At 44.5% G+C, this 17,724-nt stretch overlaps 1 protein-coding gene across 1 annotated transcript; it reads left to right on the top strand.

Moving 5' to 3' along the window:
- The first annotated feature begins 1,234 nt into the window (after nucleotides 1–1,234).
- Nucleotides 1,235–16,897, top strand: nrd1b (nardilysin b (N-arginine dibasic convertase)). The gene is made up of 29 exons (XM_046301549.1): nucleotides 1,235–1,350; nucleotides 2,178–2,396; nucleotides 2,666–2,924; nucleotides 3,160–3,241; nucleotides 3,462–3,615; nucleotides 3,884–3,957; nucleotides 4,222–4,317; nucleotides 4,692–4,814; nucleotides 4,979–5,036; nucleotides 5,107–5,180; nucleotides 5,283–5,352; nucleotides 5,483–5,681; nucleotides 5,868–5,981; nucleotides 6,112–6,216; nucleotides 6,395–6,518; nucleotides 7,882–7,968; nucleotides 8,168–8,287; nucleotides 8,493–8,544; nucleotides 8,669–8,819; nucleotides 9,861–9,988; nucleotides 10,270–10,432; nucleotides 10,753–10,784; nucleotides 11,261–11,399; nucleotides 11,534–11,581; nucleotides 13,179–13,231; nucleotides 13,373–13,456; nucleotides 13,901–14,108; nucleotides 15,560–15,649; nucleotides 15,840–16,897. The coding sequence occupies exons 2-29, from the start codon at nucleotides 2,203–2,205 to the stop codon at nucleotides 16,074–16,076; spliced, it is 3,318 nt and encodes a 1,105-aa protein (XP_046157505.1). The 5' UTR covers nucleotides 1,235–1,350; nucleotides 2,178–2,202; the 3' UTR covers nucleotides 16,077–16,897.
- The last annotated feature ends 827 nt before the right edge of the window (nucleotides 16,898–17,724 follow it).

The raw sequence follows: 17,724 nt of genomic DNA, 5'->3' as shown, positions 1-17,724 counted from the left end.
TACCAAAAAACACAGAGGAGCCTTATTGCTTTTATAAATGGGTTACCAACCATAATTAGGGCAGTAGAAATACCTGTGGTATACGGTCTGATATACCACGGCTGTCAGCCAATCAGCATTCAGGGCTCGAACCACCCAGTTTATATTAGACCGTATACCACAGGTATGACAACTCTTATTTTTACTGCTCTAATTCAAATAAAATGTTATTGGTCACATACACATGGTTAGCAGATGTTATTGCAAGTGTAGCGAAATGCTTGTGCTTCTAGTTCTGACAGTGCAACAATATCTAACAAGTAATCTAACAATTCCACAAAAACTACGTAATACACACAAATCTAAGTAAAGGAATGGAATAAGAATATTTACATATCAATATATGGATGAGAAAAAACATGTTTTTGGCTGTATGTAATAACACTTAAGATTTTCTGGGCTAACAATGTAAGAAATAATACATAAAAAAACAAAATGCTGAAATGTTTCCTAAGGGCTAGAAGCGAGGTGGCCCTCTGTCTGCGCCATGTTGGTAACCAGTTTATAATAGCAATAAGGCACCTCGGGGGTTTGTGGTATATGGCCAATATACCACGGCTAAGGTCTCTATCCAGGCACTCCGTGTTGCACCCTGCATAAGAACAGCCCTTAGTCGTGGTATATTGGCAATATACCACACATCCTTGGGTCAATTAGAATTCAGGGCTCGAACCACCCAGTTTATACATGTATTTATTTAATGACAGAATCATAGAATTAGAATGAATCATTCTAATTATATGGACAGAATCATCACAATAGAATTCTTATTCTTAGGACCGAATCATCACTGCTATTTCAGATGTTTTTTCTGATTGTCAGACAGACAAAGATCAATGTCAAGCGGGTGAAGTGACATTTTTCTTGTCTATTTTAATTCTTCCCGTCATATCCCACCTGAAAAAATAATCATGAATTGGTGGTGTTGTGGAAAATTGTGGTGAGTATTTTTCATGGGCATATCGCGGATCAATCATGCATGTGGATGAAATCCGTTCATGCAATGGCTGAGATAATCCCATCCAGAGTATATGAAGATATGTGAAAACGCGCACGCACACACTTCACCGGTGTATAAATCCTGTTTAACCGGGTGTGTGTTTTTTTTCTTCGCTGAAATGTTTTGCACCGGACTAACAAACAAGCATTAATGTATGTCGTAAAATATATTTTCTGTTTGAAGCAATCAGATGTTCCGTTGTTGCTCTGTGCTTTGTTCCCAGCGAATCATATCGCGGCGTGCACACGATTGGGTAGTGGGTTAGGTTGTCGAGACTAGCGCTAGATAACTTTCATTATTTAGAAAAAAAGGTAAGTACATTTACAAACGCTGTGCATAATAGCCAATATTTGTTGTTTTCATTAGTTAGTGGTATTGTGTTATACACCTTGATACAGAGCAGTTTTTGTATTCAAAATCCGACATTTCAATGGCGGTTTGGCTGCTATCGAAAGCCGGATGGGATTACTGAAAGTCGTCATGCTAGCTAACTCTTAGCTAGCTAGCGCCCGCTGTCTGCAATTTTGTATTTTTTTTCTTCTTATTTTGCAATTTTGTGTTTTGACTGATGACCTGAATTGACAGTGACGTAGCTAGCTAGAAAGTAACAGACCCTGGCTGTTGATACCCCTTTTTTGTGCATACGTGACACTGAACTAATGTGTCTTATCCGTTTCATCAAGTCAGCGTATGGTACTAACGTTTTACGTTAGCTAGCTATCTTCCGAATCTTCCACTGCTCTTTGACGTTGCAAATAGTTAGCCTTGGTAGCTAGCTAGTCAGCCAGTGCATGATGTATCCACAAACACTAGCCAGCGTAACAACATAATTGCTGATCTTGTTTAGCTACAATGCGATTAGTCTGGCCACCACATTTCAGCATCAGACCTGCTAGCTAACTACTGTCACAGTTATCTCCTGATTCCCACCTGCCCCTATCTATTCGATCTGAAGGGGTTGGAAATGTGTAGGCAGTGTGGCGACCCCCCCCCCCCCCAAAGTCCCTTAAACCGGTCTCACACCCTCAGATATATAGGAATAAGTGGGTGGGGGGATACGGGTTGATTCCGGATGCTTGCTCAATTTCACACATTCTTGGCTCTTTATACTGAAGGGTTTCATGTTGTGCAATTGCAGTGAGAAACCTGCAGCTCCTGAGAGAATGCCTCAGACGGGTAAAGTGAATAGTTCTGCAGCAGGCGGCCCTGGGCAGGTGTCTGCACCAGACCATGGTGAGCCGCCACCACCCCAAGCCGAGCCCAGGGACCTGGCTGCGGGGGATGGAGTGGTAGGAGGTGAAGAAGACCAGGGAGACCTCCAGATCAACAAGTCACCCAGCGATCCTAAGAAGTACAGGTAAGACCAACTTGAAATAAAGAACATTTCTAAATTCCGATATAGACGCGTAATCTCCCTCTGAAAAATCTACGGAAACATACTGGTATGGACCCAGAACTTAATTGAGCAGCTGACCAATTCCACAATACTAGTTCAGGGTTAACCGAGATTAATAGCTGCATCATCAGAGTGCGTGCGAATTTCTCTACCCGTCCCAGGTTGTGATGTTTCAGTTTCACTGAAGTAGAACTGGCTTATCATATTCATTTATTTTACTCGCTCTGAAGGTATATCGAGCTGACCAATGGCCTGAGAGTTCTCCTCATCTCAGACTTTAGCGGGGCAGACGGCAAGGACGCCTGTGGAGAGGAGGAGGAGGAAGAGGACGGAGCATCAGGAGGTGGAGAGGAAGCGGAAGAAGAGGGGGATTCAGGGGAGGGCACAGAAGAGGAGGACGAGGATGCGGAAGAAGAGCACGACAGTGACTTTGAGGAGCTAGATGAGGAGCAAGAAGGGAAACAGAAGAAGGGGAGTTCAGAGAAACAGGTTGGTTTCCCTATAGCACAATACTAGGCTAATGCTTTCAGATGAGTGATCCAACAGCTCACAGAGGGAGCATAGCCACAAGGGTGCTATGCAACCAGCTAGTTCACTCTAGGATAGTGTGATAAAGTGTGGGGACTGATGGAATTTATCAAATGAAAAAGTGTGTGCTTGCATGCTCGTGCATGTTGTGTGTGTGTTTTTTAATGTGTGTACTCATCCCTCCCGTGTCTCCAAGTCTGCAGCTGCTCTCTGTATCAGTGTGGGGAGCTTCAGTGACCCGGAGGACCTTCCAGGCCTGGCCCATTTCCTTGAGCACAGTGAGTTCTTTTTCCAGGGGACCTTGTGTACTGTAGCGCTACAGAAAATGGTGCACATTCTCAATCTAACACTACATTGGAACACTACCTCTAAACAACACGTCTGTCTGTTTCTCTCTATTTCTTTACCTGGTCTTCCCTCAAATCTCTTGACTATCTCTCTCTCTCTTTGCACTCTCTCTCTCTCACTCCCTCACTCTTTTCCTCTCTTTTCTCTCAGTGGTGTTCATGGGCAGTGAGAAGTACCCCGCTGAGAACGGTTTCGATGCCTTCCTGAAGAAGCACGGCGGAAGCGACAATGCCTCCACCGACTGTGAGCGGACCATCTTCCAGTTTGACGTCCAGAGGAAGTACTTCCGCGAGGCTCTTGACAGGTGAGCCAAGCAAGCCTCAAAGGAGCAGTTCAGCCCCAAACCAACCTTTTGTTAGCTGTTTTCATGCCTCAAAAGTGGACCTAAATCTAACTTGTCCAGGGTCGTTTACAATAGTGCACACTGTTCAAAAACTTTTGCAATGGAAAATTAAAATAAGTATTTATTATTGGACAAGTTTACTCTCTGTTTCAAAACGTGTCCTTCCGTTTCGTGCCTAATGAATACGAGGTGTGCAGTTTGTCATTGGATGATCTCTCCCAATCCCCAGATGGGCCCAGTTCTTCATCTGCCCGCTGATGATCGAGGACGCCATCGACAGAGAGGTGGAAGCAGTGGACAGTGGTGAGTCGGGGAATAGTAAGAGGAAACCACGGCCGCATCTCAATAGTCTAAAGAAGCCTCCCCCTTGCTCCTTCATCTGCTCAGATTGGTTTCACACAGCTGGTCAGCATGAATGAAGGACTCAAGACGAAGAGAGACCAGTGCAGACAACTGAGACCCTTCCAATGTTGAATACCACAGCCTTTTTCCATGCCCCAGCCTCAGTCACAGTTCCCACTCTCACTCCTCTAATGGATTGTCCATGCCTCTCCCTTTGATGTGCAGAGTACCAACTGGCTCGTCCATCAGACTCCCACCGCAAGGAGATGCTGTTCGGAAGCCTGGCCAGGCCCAAGCACCCCATGGGCAAGTTCTGCTGGGGTAAGGATACACACATTGGCTGTCATTTCCCAATTATCTCTCCTCCATCGCAAATGCTACCCAGGTACCAAAGGCTTCCGTTGTTCGACAAACATTCTAATTCTACTTTGTCCTGCTTGTAAAACAAATAGTTAGATGCATTTTCATTTGCACTTTCCTGCTTGTAAATGTCTCTGTGATCGTCAAGTGATGTCTGCCTTTTAAATATGTGCACGGTGAGCTTTTATTACTTGCTTATGGATGTTAATGTCTATCTGCACGGTTAATAATGCGGAATAACAGTTATTTCAGTCATTCAAGTTATTACACTATGTTAAAACGTTAATTAAAGGTGTAATAACATATGTCCTCGTCCTGTCCTCTGTCTCCCCCAGGAAATGCTCAGACCCTGAAGCACGAGCCCAGAGAGAAGCAGATCAACACCTACCAGCGTCTCCGAGACTTCTGGAAGAGATACTACTCTGCTCACTACATGACCCTCACAGTGCAGTCCAAAGGTAGCTAGCCAGACACAAAGGATCCCTACTCTACTGAAGTGAATAGGAATTGTAGTCAGTCTACTGAAATTAATGAGGATTGTGGTCCGTCTACTGAAATTAATGGCGATTGTAGTCGATCTGTTGAAATCAACTTGACTCAACTGTCCTTATCTGTCCATCAGAGACATTGAACACACTGGAGGAATGGGTTAGAGAGGTCTTCAGCAAGGTGCCCAACAAGTAAGTGCACACGGCCACATACATGCTGTCAAACATACTCGCGCTCGCTCACTCTGTCACTTTTTTGCAGCGCCCAACCGAGGCCTGACTTCTCTGACCTCCAGGACCCGTTCGACACACCAACCTTCAACAAGCTCTACAGAAGTACACAGGCTTTAAACTAACATTCATACATGTCATTTTATCAACCTGTGCTTACTTACTGACTGTACCAATTCCTCAATTTCAATCATGTGTGTGTGGCAGTTGTTCCTGTGAGGAAGGTGCATGCTCTGACAGTCACCTGGGCGTTACCTCCTCAGGGCAAGCAGTACAGGTAAGCCCCCCTCAACAATGGCACCCTCACCTGTTGAACCGTTCATAGACTAATTTAGCTTATATTTCCACCTCACAATTATCCTGCGCTCCACACAAACTGCTTGGTTTGTCTTCGTGTCTCCGTGTAGGGTGAAGCCCCTGCACTATATCTCCTGGTTGATTGGGCACGAAGGCGCCGGCAGCATCCTATCCTTGCTCCGGAAGAAGTGCTGGGCCCTGGCTCTGTTTGGAGGGAACAGTGAGACAGGCTTTGACCAGAACACCACCTACTCCATCTTTTCCATATCCATCACGCTCACTGATGAAGGATTCCAGAACTTTCATCAGGTCAACTGGCGCGCACACACAGACACACAGACGCACACGCACACACACATGCAAAAACACAAACCCACACGTGCCAATGTGTGATGACACACACACACACTGTGCAAAAACTTATATACACACACACGCCCATGTGTGATGACACACACAGTCTGAATGTAAAGTGCAGCCGTTTTCCCTGTACAGGTGGTTCATCTAGTGTTCCAGTATATGAAGATGCTGCAGACTCTGGGTCCACAGCAGAGGATCTATGAAGAAATCCAGAAGATCGAAGCCAATGAGTTCCACTACCAGGAGCAGGTACAGTCACACTTCCCGGTCTAACCCTCTGTGGCGAAGCTGACTTTAAGCTGTCATTGCCATGACATAACGCATCATAAGCATGTCATAAGTGACTGAGGTCTCTGTACGAACTTCTGTCCCACCACAGACCGACCCCATAGAGTACGTGGAGAACATCTGTGAGAACATGCAGCTCTTCCCCAAAGAGGACTTCCTGACTGGAGACCAGCTCATGTTTGAGTATAACCCAGAGGTACTGCCTGTTTGTCTCACCAAGTCGTCATTGGATCATTCCTAGTTAATCTGTAATGGCTCATTTCTGGACACTCTTTGTACTGTTGCAGGCCCTAAAAAGTTAGGTCACCCCACACTATTGTCATAACAATTGCCCATACCAAAGTCTACTGCAACTGTAATGCTGTCCTCTACAGGTGATCTCCTTGGCCCTGGCCCTGCTTACCCCAGAGAGGGCCAACCTGCTACTGCTGTCCCCGGAGCACGAGGGCTACTGCTCCCACAAGGAGAAGTGGTTCGGCACCAACTACAGCATCGAGGGTAAGAGCAAGTGTCTCTGATTAGGAGTGCTGATCTAGGATCAGGTGCCGCTTTTCCATTCATTTTGATCTAAAAGGCCAACCTGATCCTAGATCTGCACTACTCTGAGACACTGAATACCGGCCCAGGATTTGCTTAGTGAGATTTGCTGAATTGGACCTACAATAGCTGTTATTGTCATCATAACAAGATATTACCTTTAAATGATTCTTCTTACAGTGCTGTAGGGACGTGCCGAGTACTCTTACAAAACGAGTATCATAACGGATTTGGAGATTTTTCCAAATACGATTATGACAAACGTATTTTTTATATATTTTTATTCCGTGATCAGAATAAAGCAATTTTCAGCTGCCAGCACGCAACTCTCTTTCACTCAAGCCATGTGTGCTCAAAATAACCTCCCCAGACACTCGCACCGCCACTAGTCTCAGGGCACAAGTCTGCCCTTCTCCGAACACGTATGAGTCAGAATCCATAGCTAGTCATTGTAGTTCAGTCAAGGTATTTTCTGTAGACTTTGCTGAGGCCAATGCGGTCGTTTTTATCTGTCTACTTGCCGTTGTTTAGTAGGCCTACTTTGTCTGTATAATTATTCCATTGCTGACGACGTCTGCCATTTATGTTGTGATCCATGCCCATGCTTTCTGTTATTATTTCTGCTCACCCAGGCATGTTTACCTCCAGGGGTCCTATCAAATGGCTAAATGCTCCATTGTATGAATATCTTTAAACAATTTATATGTTAGCTTGGTATATAACACCATCCTAGAGCAGGGGGTTGTGCAACAGGTCAATTGCGAGCTTCCAGTACCACCTATGAGTAACTCGCCAAACAATTCTGAAAGTGCGTGTGTTTTTCCCCCACGTGTTCCACCACAAACAAATCTCACACGTCACAGACACCTCAAGATCCAATTAAATTCACATTGACGTTATCCCACACCTGTTTGGCCACAATTAGTGTGACATTTGGCTTTTTATGCCATCTGCCAATTAATTTCCAGCAATATTTCCCTGTTTGTCTGTGTGGCACATACGTTGCCAGTTAGCGTTAAAGATAACCGTCTTCTGGGTAGACAGACAGACAAAGGCTTTTCCCTCAACCTTCTAAATTAAATGTTAACTGCAAAGTAGGTTTACAGTGCATTTGGAAAGTCATCAGACACATTTGACTTTTTCCACATTTTGTTACATTACAGCCTTATTTTAAAATGGATTAAATTGTTTTTTTTTCCTGAAATCTATATTCTCTGTGGCCGTATATTCAGCGGCTCATTTCGTGACATGATTAAGATAGTGTGTGATGTTCATGTGGTGTGTTGGTCTGTGACTGACTGAGTGTCCTGTTCTGTACTGGCAGACCTCCCTGAGGAGTGGGCACGGCGCTGGGCCGGAGACTTTGACCTCAACCCCGACCTCCACCTGCCTGCTGAGAACAAGTTCATTGGTCAGTACAGGTGATGGACAGTGTTGTGCACCAATCACATTTACTCTTCAATATTCACTTTTCAGTCTATTAATGTGTAAAAAGATTTGGGGCCATATTCCTATCATTTTTTTTTTTTATTAGATTTTTTATCAAACATAAATAAATCCTGGGATTGACACAGACAATAGGCTTATATCCTGTTCCTTTGTTTCCATAGCAACGGATTTCACCCTGAAACCATCGGACTGTCCAGACACTGAAGTCCCGGTGCGGATAGTGAACAATGAGAGGGGCTGTCTCTGGTTCAAAAAGGACAATAAGTTCAAGATACCTAAAGGTGTGTCTGTGTTTATTGGAGTGTGTTCTTTTGTTGGCTTACTTTGGTAATATATATAACCCAAGGGAATTATAGTGACATGTGATTTACTCTTTTTCAATATGTGTAAGACAGAAATGTTAGTAGCTACAAGGCTATTTAACACATTTCAAATGACAATGTTCTCGTGATTTAATACATTCCCTCTTTCATTTTCTCCTGTTAGCTTATGTCCGTTTCAACCTCCTCTCCCCAATGATTCAGAAATCTCCAGAGAAGTTAGTGTTTTTATATGAATCAATGTCTTACAAAATCTTTGCTTTTGATTGCTATTCACAATCGCTCCTAGCTGCAAAAGTTCTAGAGGTCCTTTCTAAATGTCTATCTATTGTGCCCCTGTAGCCTGGTGCTGTTTGACATCTTTGTGAACATCTTGGCCCATAACCTGGCAGAGCCGGCCTACGAGGCTGATGTGGCCCAACTGGAGTACAAACTGATTGCTGGGGAGCACGGACTCGTCATCAGGGTCAAGGGCTTCAACCACAAGCTGCCTGTGAGTGTTGCATGAATACATACATACATACATACATACATACATACATACATACATACATACATACATACATACATACATACATACATACATACATACATACATACATACATACATACATACATACATACATACATACATACATACATACATACATACATACATACATACATACATACTGTACATGCATATCAAATTTTATTGGTCACATACACATGGTTAGCTTGTGCTTCTAGTTCCGACAGTGCAGTAATATCTAACAATTCCCCAATAACTACCTAATACACACAAATCTAAAGGGATGGAATACGAATATGTACATATAAAAATATGGATGAGAGGTGATGGTATGAGAGAGTATATACAAATGAGATGAGTAATGTAAAATATGTAAACATTATTAAAGTGGAATTTTTTTTAAATGACAAGTGAGTCTCTATGTAGGCAGCAGCTTCTCTGAGTTAGTGATGGCTGTTTAACAGTCTGATGACCTTGAGATAGAAGCTGTTTTTCAGTCCGTGTAGATGAAGCGGAGGAGACAGGTGGAAGAAGGATTTTTAAGTCTTGAGACATGAATTGTGTATTGTGTACCATTCAACGGGTGAGTGGGCAAGACAAAAGATTTTAGTGCCTTGGAACGGGGTATGGTAACATGTGCCAGGCGCACCGGTTTGAGTGTGTCAAGAACTGCAACGCTGCTGGGGTTTTCACACTCAACAGTTCCCATGTGTGTCAAGAAGGTCCACCACCAAAAGGACATCCAGCCAACTTGACACAACTGTGGGAAGCATTGGAGTCAACATGGGCCAGCATCCCTGTGGAACGCTTTCGACACCTTGTCGAGTCCATGCCCCAACGAATTGAGGCTGTTCTGAGGGCAAAAGTGAAGGAGTGCAACTCCATATTAGGAATGTTTTCCTAATGTATTGTACACTTTGTCTATAAACCCATTCTGCACTTCAACAAATGTTCCCTAGCTTCAGACAACCCTAAAGCTGACCTCCTGCCAACTCAACCTCCCTGCCTCTGTCCCTGTGTTAGTTGCTGTTGAACTTGATAGTGGACCACCTGGCAGACTTCACGGCTGAGCCCGGTGTGTTTAACATGTTCGCAGAGCAGCTGAAGAAGACCTACTTCAACATCCTTATCAAGCCAGAGAGGCTGGGGAAGTGAGTTGGGTTTCAAGCACTGTGTCGCATACAGTATCTGGCTGCTCGTTCTTTGCAAATCCACCCACTCATTTTCTTCTTATGTGTCTCTCTCTAGCTGTATTTATCCCTCTCTCTCTTTCGGAACACGAGTCAGTTGTAAAAGTGATAAAACTACAATAAAACTACAAAACAGTAACACTGATAAATTGGTGGGATGAATTATGTGAACACCCATTTTTTTCTCTTCCTCCCCCTCTTTCCTACATCTCTCTCTCCTTCCTTTCCCCTCCCTCTCTCAGGGACGTGCGTCTGTTGATCCTGGAACACTGTCGCTGGTCGGTCATCCAGAAGTACCAGGCCATCATGAAGGGCCTCACCGTGGAGGACCTCATGACCTTTGTCAGCGGCCTCAAAGCCCAGCTCTACACCGAGGGGCTGGTGCAGGGCAACTTCACGAGCACTGTGAGCACAAACTGACACATTCAGAAACGCACACACTTCACCAGTACTGTAAGCCTCTTTATAAACACACACGAACACTGTCTGATGCACACAAACACTAAAACATACACACACTGTTTTTAGCTTGTCTAGAGAAGACGGACTAAAATAGCTGTTTTAGCGCTAACCCCGGCGCTGGCATCCCAGATCTTTCTTACATGTTGATTATTGTCCTAATCAAGTAGGTGATGTGAAGTAATACATTTGAATTATTCTGCTGCTATCCCCATGCTATAATAATCATGCTTAATAGGCATTATGCAACTGTTCTTTGCCCACAGGAGTCAATGAAGTTTCTGCAGTATTTTATTGAGTAAGTATCCTCCGCATTCTCTTTCTTAACTCTGAAAAGCAGGTCTGTAGCCTTCAGGTTAGCGCGTTGGACCAGTAACCGAAAGGTTGCTGGTTCAAATTCCGGAGCCGACCAAAGTGAAGAAAACAAATCTGTCGCAGTGCCCTTAAGCTTAGCAGGGGCCCTGTACAATGGCGACCCTGGCCGTGACCCCACTCCCTGCGGGTGTCTCTGGGGGGAGATGGCAAATGCAAAGAAATAAATTCAATAAAACATTTACATCACACACCTGTGTGTAACAGGACAATTATAAGCCCCCTCTTTTTATTATCGTCAACCAACGCAGCACTTCCTTACTATTGTTATTACTTGCAATGATTGAGATTTGTGGTTGGTATGACCTACTTTAGTTGAATGAACTGATTGTAAGTCACTCTGTACAAGACTGTCAGCTAGATGAATAACATGTAAATGCAATAATCTTCTGCGCTCTACAGCAAACTGCAGTTCAAGCGTCTGTCCGTGGAGGTCCCTGTGCTCTTCAGGGTGGTGGAGCTTCCTCAGAAGCCTCACCTGTGCAAAGTCAAGTCCCTCAACAAAGGAGATGCCAACTCTGAAGTTACTGTCTACTACCAGGTACCTAACGTTCAGCCAACGGTCGGCCAACCTTCGCCCAACATTTCCCCCGACCTTCGCTCAACATTCCAGTTCGGTCTGTGTCTGGTCTTTTGAGGTCGATAAATAGCCTGTATTTTTCTGTCCTTGTCCAGTCAGGCCTGAAGAACCTGAGAGAACACACGCTGATGGAGTTACTGGTGGTAAGTGTCGTAGCTAACAAGGCTTGACTGGAATACTAAGGGTTCTAAGTGTCAAACGCATGTTAGTTTGCGCCGAGGTGGGACGGGTGGCAATATTTGAGATGTGTCCTTAAATACAAGAGCAAACGTGACAATGTCCTGCAGCCCATCCTATTTGGAAATATTATTGTTTTAAAAAAACAGATGCTTGTTTTTCATTTCAAGCCCTCTGTAGTTTACCCTTATCCTAGGCCTAGACTAATAAGGCTGCTTCAACAGCAATGTGTCTTGTCTTATTTTTATCCTGGCCTTGCAAAGTATCCTATCCCTAAAAGGTGTTTAAATGGTCTATTCGTCAGAGTGCCTTGACTTGAAAAGATGCTGCACATCCTACCTGCGTACTTCATTTCATTTGTTCAAGTATCTATCCCAGAGATCCCCTCGGGTTACCAAAGATGCACTCCTCCCTCCTGACTTACTTAATAATTTAAGTATCAACGACAGGCCTAGGCTATATTTTGCTTATTGAGAACGTGTTTCACACGTACAATAGAATTTACGAGAGGTTAGTATTTGATTTATTTTGGGAGAAGTGCGATGCATAAAGACGTGTAGGCCAGGCTATACTACAGCCAATTACAACAATGTTGACCTGACTGCCGACAATCCAAACAGGTGTTGAGCAAGTACTGTTTTATATTTTTTTCTGTTGCTATTAGGCTATTTGTTAATGTAGCCTATAATAAACTGTAGTATCAATCCACAATGGACCAGGATGAGAATAGTCCATGCCCTCAGCCAAATTGGAGTTGATGACAAGGCAAAGACCGTCAATAACATACAGAACTTGAGGCAAATGCATGCAGTGCAGTATTAATCCATGGAATGCTTTGATTGGCCAGTGTGTGGCCAAGTTTTCGTCATACCTACAGTTTGTTTATTCATCAAAACCTAGCCCTTTCGAACCACTGCCAACTATTGAGCTCATAATTCGAGCTGTGAAAACAAATACTATTTTGGACACACCTCCAGAACTATAGTGCTACCGCCAGCGATTCGATTTACCATTGCGTTAGGTTTTTGAAAATAGAACCCTGAGTCAGTGAGTGGTGTTATGGGTTAAAGGGATACTTCAGGATTTTGCTACGCCCTTTATCTACTTCCTCAGAGTCAGATGAACTCATTGATACCATTTTTATGTCTGCATCCTGTATGAACGAAGTAATAGGTAGTTTCGAGAGCCAATGCTAACTAGCGTTCACGCAATGACTGGAAGTCTATGGTATGGTAGCTGTTACGCTAGTTAACAACTTCTTTGAAACTGCATGCGGAGACATCAACATGTTATCCACGAGTTCAACTGATTTGCCAAAATTGTCCCTTTTAAAAATTTTATTTTATTTATTTCACTAGGCAAGTCAGTTAAGAACAAATTCTTATTTTCACGGCCTGGAACGGTGGGTTTAACTGCCTGTTCAGGGGCAGAACGACAGATTTTGTACCTTGTCAGCTCGGGGATTTGAACTTGCAACCTTTCGTTTACTAGTCCAATGCTCAAACCACTAGGCTACCCTGCCGCCCCTTTAATGAAGTGCTATCTTTGCTGCTCTTTTCCCAGATGCACATGGAGGAGCCTTGCTTTGATTTCCTCAGGACAAAGGAGACTCTTGGGTTAGTGTCCCCCCCCCCCCCCCATAACTAAAAGAATAAAGAACTAATGTGTAATAATATCTAATAAGTAACTACTACTTAATAACCACTACTTAACAGAGTAGTGTTGACTGATTTGAACTCTGACCTTGTATCCATCAGCTATCAGGTGTACCCCACATGCAGAAACACTTCGGGAGTCCTAGGCTTCTCCATCACCGTGGAAACGCAGGCCACCAAGTTCAAGTGAGTCACCAGCACTGTATATCTCTTACGCTACGCTATCAAAATGTTGTTGCGATACGATTATTTAATTTCATGTGTGACGTATTGGAATATTCGACATGCATAAGGAAACCCAACTTGTAGTTGTGCATCAGGGTCAGTGACCGCTGCTGATGTTTTGTCAGGGGCAGTTCAGAGGAGAAGGAGGGTAGCGTCATGTTCAGGTCAGATGGTTAGCATTGTTGAATATAGAAGTGCATTACACAGTAGCAGTACAATATGCTTCACATAAGCCTGAGAAGGTTATCGAAAGATTACAAGGGCAAGATTTGTATAAAAATTTAAAAAAGAGCACAGATGCATTGAAAATAACTCTCTTTTTGAGAGATGCCATCCCCTTTCGGTTTTTTGAATACAAATAAGAGGCAGTCTGACGCACCCGGTGTCCGTTTCTCTCCCTCCCAGCACGGACTACGTGGAGACCAAGATCGAGGAGTTCCTGGTGAGCTTCGGGGAGAAGATGACCAACCTCACGGACGAGGCCTTCAAGACCCAGGTGACCGCTCTCATCAAGCTCAAAGAGTGTGAGGACACGCACCTGGGGGAGGAGGTGGACCGCAACTGGTTCGAGGTGGTCACCCAGCAGTACGTCTTCGACCGACTCAACAGAGAGGTAAGACTGTACACGGTCACAGCCCCTTGGTTTACTCCAACTCTGTCATAATGTCGACATCAGGTGTGGCTCTCCTCTGGGGGCCCTACCCCTCCATCATATACAATACATGACCAAAGGTATGTGGACACCTGCTTGTCGAACATCTCGTTCCAAAATCATGGGCATTTAATATAGAGTTGGTCCCCCATTTTCTGCTATAACAGCCTCCACTATTCTGTGAAAGCTTTCCATTCAATGTTGGAACATTGCTGCGGGCACTTGGTTCCATTCAGCCAGGAGCATTAGTGAGGTCGGGCACTGATGTTGGACGATTAGGCCTGTCTCGCAATTCGGCATTCCAATTAATCCCAAAGGTGTTTGATGGGATTGAGGTAAGGGCTCTGTGCAGATCTCGACAAACCATTTCTGTATGGACCATCGCTTTGTGCATTGGGGCTTTGCCATGCTGAAACAAGAAAGGGCCTTCGCCAAACTGTTGCCACAAAGTTGGAATCACAGAATTGTCTATAATGTCATTGTAGGCTGTAACATTAAGATTTCCCTTCACTGGAACTAAATGGCTTAGCCCGAACCATAAAAAACAGCCTGAGAACATTATTCCTCCTCCACCAAACTTTACCGTTGGCACTGTACACTCGGGCAGGTAGTGTTCTCCAGCATTCACCAAACCCAGATTTGTCTGTTGGATTGCCAGATTCATCACTCCAGAGAACACGTTTCCACTGCTCCAGAGTCCAATTGCGGCGAGCTTTACACCACTCCAGCCGACGCTTGGCATTGCGCATGGTGAGCTTAAGCTTGTTTGCGGCTGCTCAGCCATGGAAACCCATTTCATCAAGCTTCTGACAGTTCTATTGTGCTGATGTTGCTTACAAAGCCAGTGAGTGCTGAAGCACTGTTGCAACACTCACTATGACTATTGGAACCCGAGGACAGTTGATTTTTACGCGCTACGTGCTTCAGCACTCAGCGGTCCCGACCTGTGAGCTTGTGTGGCCTGCCACTTTGCGGCTGAGCCATTGTTGCTCCTAGACGTTTCCACTTCACCATGACCGCACTTACATTTGACCGGGGCAGCTGTAGCAGGGCTCACTTGTTGGAAAGGTGGAATCCTATGACGGTGGCACGTTGAAAGTCACTGAGCTGTTCAGTAAGGCCGTTCTACTGCCAATGTTTATCAGTGGAGATTGCATGGCTGTGCGCTCGATTTAAAAAAAAAATGGTTTTATTTTATTTATACACCTGTCAGCAACAAGGGTGGCTGAAATAGCCAAATCCACTCATTTGAAGGGGTGTCCACATACTTTTTGTATATTTAGTGTACATGCCAGGCTTGCTTCACTATGACCCGCACTAGGTGGAAGAGGGGGCGGCTCAAACGTCTGGGGGAGAGAATGGGTAGGAGTGTTTATTCATGCATTAACTCATCCTGTCCCGCTGTGCTGCAGATTGAGGCTCTGAAGCTCATCACCAAAGCAGAGCTGGTGTCCTGGTTCATGGAGCACAGGGACACCACCAGCAAGAAACTCAGCGTGCACGTAAGTCTGCCAGCTTTGACTGTGTGTGTGTGCAAGGGAGAGGGAGTGCGTTGAGCATTCCCCATGGAATGAATGGAGAGGGATCTCATTCGCTTTGTCCATTTAATATATACAGTCATTGGCACTATCCTACTCTCTGCTATTCCAGAGCGTACTGTAATCTCGCTCTCTCTCCCTGTCTCTGTGTCAGGTGGTAGGCTTCGGAGAAGAGGAGAACGACCAGGTAGGCCAGAGCAGCTGCGGCCCGAACCCCGCAGGGGGCGAAGTGGACCAAGACCAGGCCCTTAAAACCTCCTCCTACGGAGAAGTGTCCAAGCTGACCTTCCTGCCCGCCTCGCCCATGTTGGCCGACGCCACGCTCATCAACGACATCCGCACGTTCACCTCCTCCCTCACCCTCTACCCCTACCACAAAATCCTCAAGTAAATCGGTTCCGCAAAGCGGGAGGCGAATGAAGGAGCAAGGGGAGCCATATTAGCTCAGGACAACAATCCAGGCCAGGCCACAACGCAGTGCAGTGGCGTCTTCAGAAGGGAAACCCTCCTTTCTCCCTCTTCGTTCCCCACCGTTTCACTTTCTCTTTTCATCCAAGATAATAAAATAACAGCAGCAGCAGGCACTAGTATTAATAATTGCAATCACCACTAGTTCGCTAGGCACAAAAGCAGCCGGTGTTAAACGAAAATGGTCGAGAGCTTGTCCTTTTCATTCTCGCCGGTCCCTGATGGATTGAATCGGAGGAATCACCTTTGCTGTGAATGTTAGCAGTAGGGACTCTGGGTCTGGCTGGCAGGGAGGGCAGACAGAGAGGGTGGAAAAGAGGAGCGGGTTCTATCATGTATCTGTCATCTTCATTTTGTTGTTATTTGAACTTACTATCACATATCGTATGAAACATCACCTCTAACATTGATGAAGGATTGTGTGTAATTTGAACAATGGACATCAGGGTTAACATCTGTTCACGCTGTAAGATTCTGACTGTAGAAAAGTCAAGTATGTTTGTCATGCCAGTGAGCCTGATTCCATGTTCGGTATGTGACATAGTTTGATTTGTTTTCCAGGTATGGTTTTAACTGTAGTTGTGTTTTGTAAAGAAGGCTAACTGTTACTGTATACTGTAGGTTTAACATTTCAGCCCTACCTCTTGCCTTTTAAAACCACTGGACGACTGGCATGTTTTAATCTGTAGCCTGTTGTTATCATCATCTTTACATGTAAATATTTATTAAACGTGAAATGTCGGATGTTTCAGGTGTTTTTTTGGTCTTCTCTTTCATTCGATATCATGCGGCGTTGATGACCAGTTCTGTTAAATGCCCATTTACAGTTGGTGCTGAAACATTGTTGATGGATGAGGTAAATTGTCATACCGTACTTACCTTGTACTGTCCCTGAAGTACATTTAAAGCACTGGGATTAATGCCATCTCTCAAAGCTGGATCCTTGATCCTCCAGGTGGATATGGAACGATGCACAACCTATTGTTACCCGAGACCCTCTTGACCCATTGTGGATTGTCATCTCGTGGATAGGACCTTCAAGTTTGGTGGGGGTGTTAAGTGTAAAGCAATCAATATCTACCCAGCAAATGAAAATGGGTTCCCTGAAAGTTCCCAGAATTGCCTGGGATGTTGCAAAAATGTTCTTGTGATATTCCCGAAGGTTGCACCAAACATTACAATGTTCCTCAATTTCCAAACGTGTTAGTTTTTATGAAGTTCATAGCATATTTATTTTAGGCTTAACATAATAGTCCATTGATGTTCACGAAATACCTTTTTTTTTTTTTTACCTTGTCTTGGAGTTCCTTAAATGTTATACTTTAGCAATAAGTTCTGAGGAGATGGCTAAGGGCTGTTCCTAGGCACGACGCAACGCCTGGACAACCCTTAGCCGTGGTATATTGGCCATGTACCACAAACCCCTGTGGTGCCTTATTGCTATTATAAACTGGTTACCAATGTAGTTGCAGCACTAAAAATACATGTTTTGTCATACCTGTGGTATATGGTCTGATATACCACAGCTGTCAGCCAATCAGCATTCAGGGCTCGAACCACCCAGTTTATAC

The sequence above is a fragment of the Oncorhynchus gorbuscha genome, linkage group LG15, assembly GCF_021184085.1.
Source record: "Oncorhynchus gorbuscha isolate QuinsamMale2020 ecotype Even-year linkage group LG15, OgorEven_v1.0, whole genome shotgun sequence".
NCBI lineage: Eukaryota > Metazoa > Chordata > Actinopteri > Salmoniformes > Salmonidae > Oncorhynchus > Oncorhynchus gorbuscha.
This window is presented reverse-complemented; position numbering and strand designations above follow the sequence as displayed.

Excerpts from the sequence above, each read along its gene's own strand:
- nrd1b (XM_046301549.1), top strand. The coding sequence starts at position 2,203 with ATGCCTCAGACGGGTAAAGTGAATAGTTCTGCAGCAGGCGGCCCTGGG. Across the intron at positions 10,785-11,260 it reads TTTCTGCAGTATTTTATTGA|CAAACTGCAGTTCAAGCGTC; the intron begins GTAAGTATCCTC and ends TGCGCTCTACAG. Across the intron at positions 11,582-13,178 it reads CGCTGATGGAGTTACTGGTG|ATGCACATGGAGGAGCCTTG; the intron begins GTAAGTGTCGTA and ends CTCTTTTCCCAG.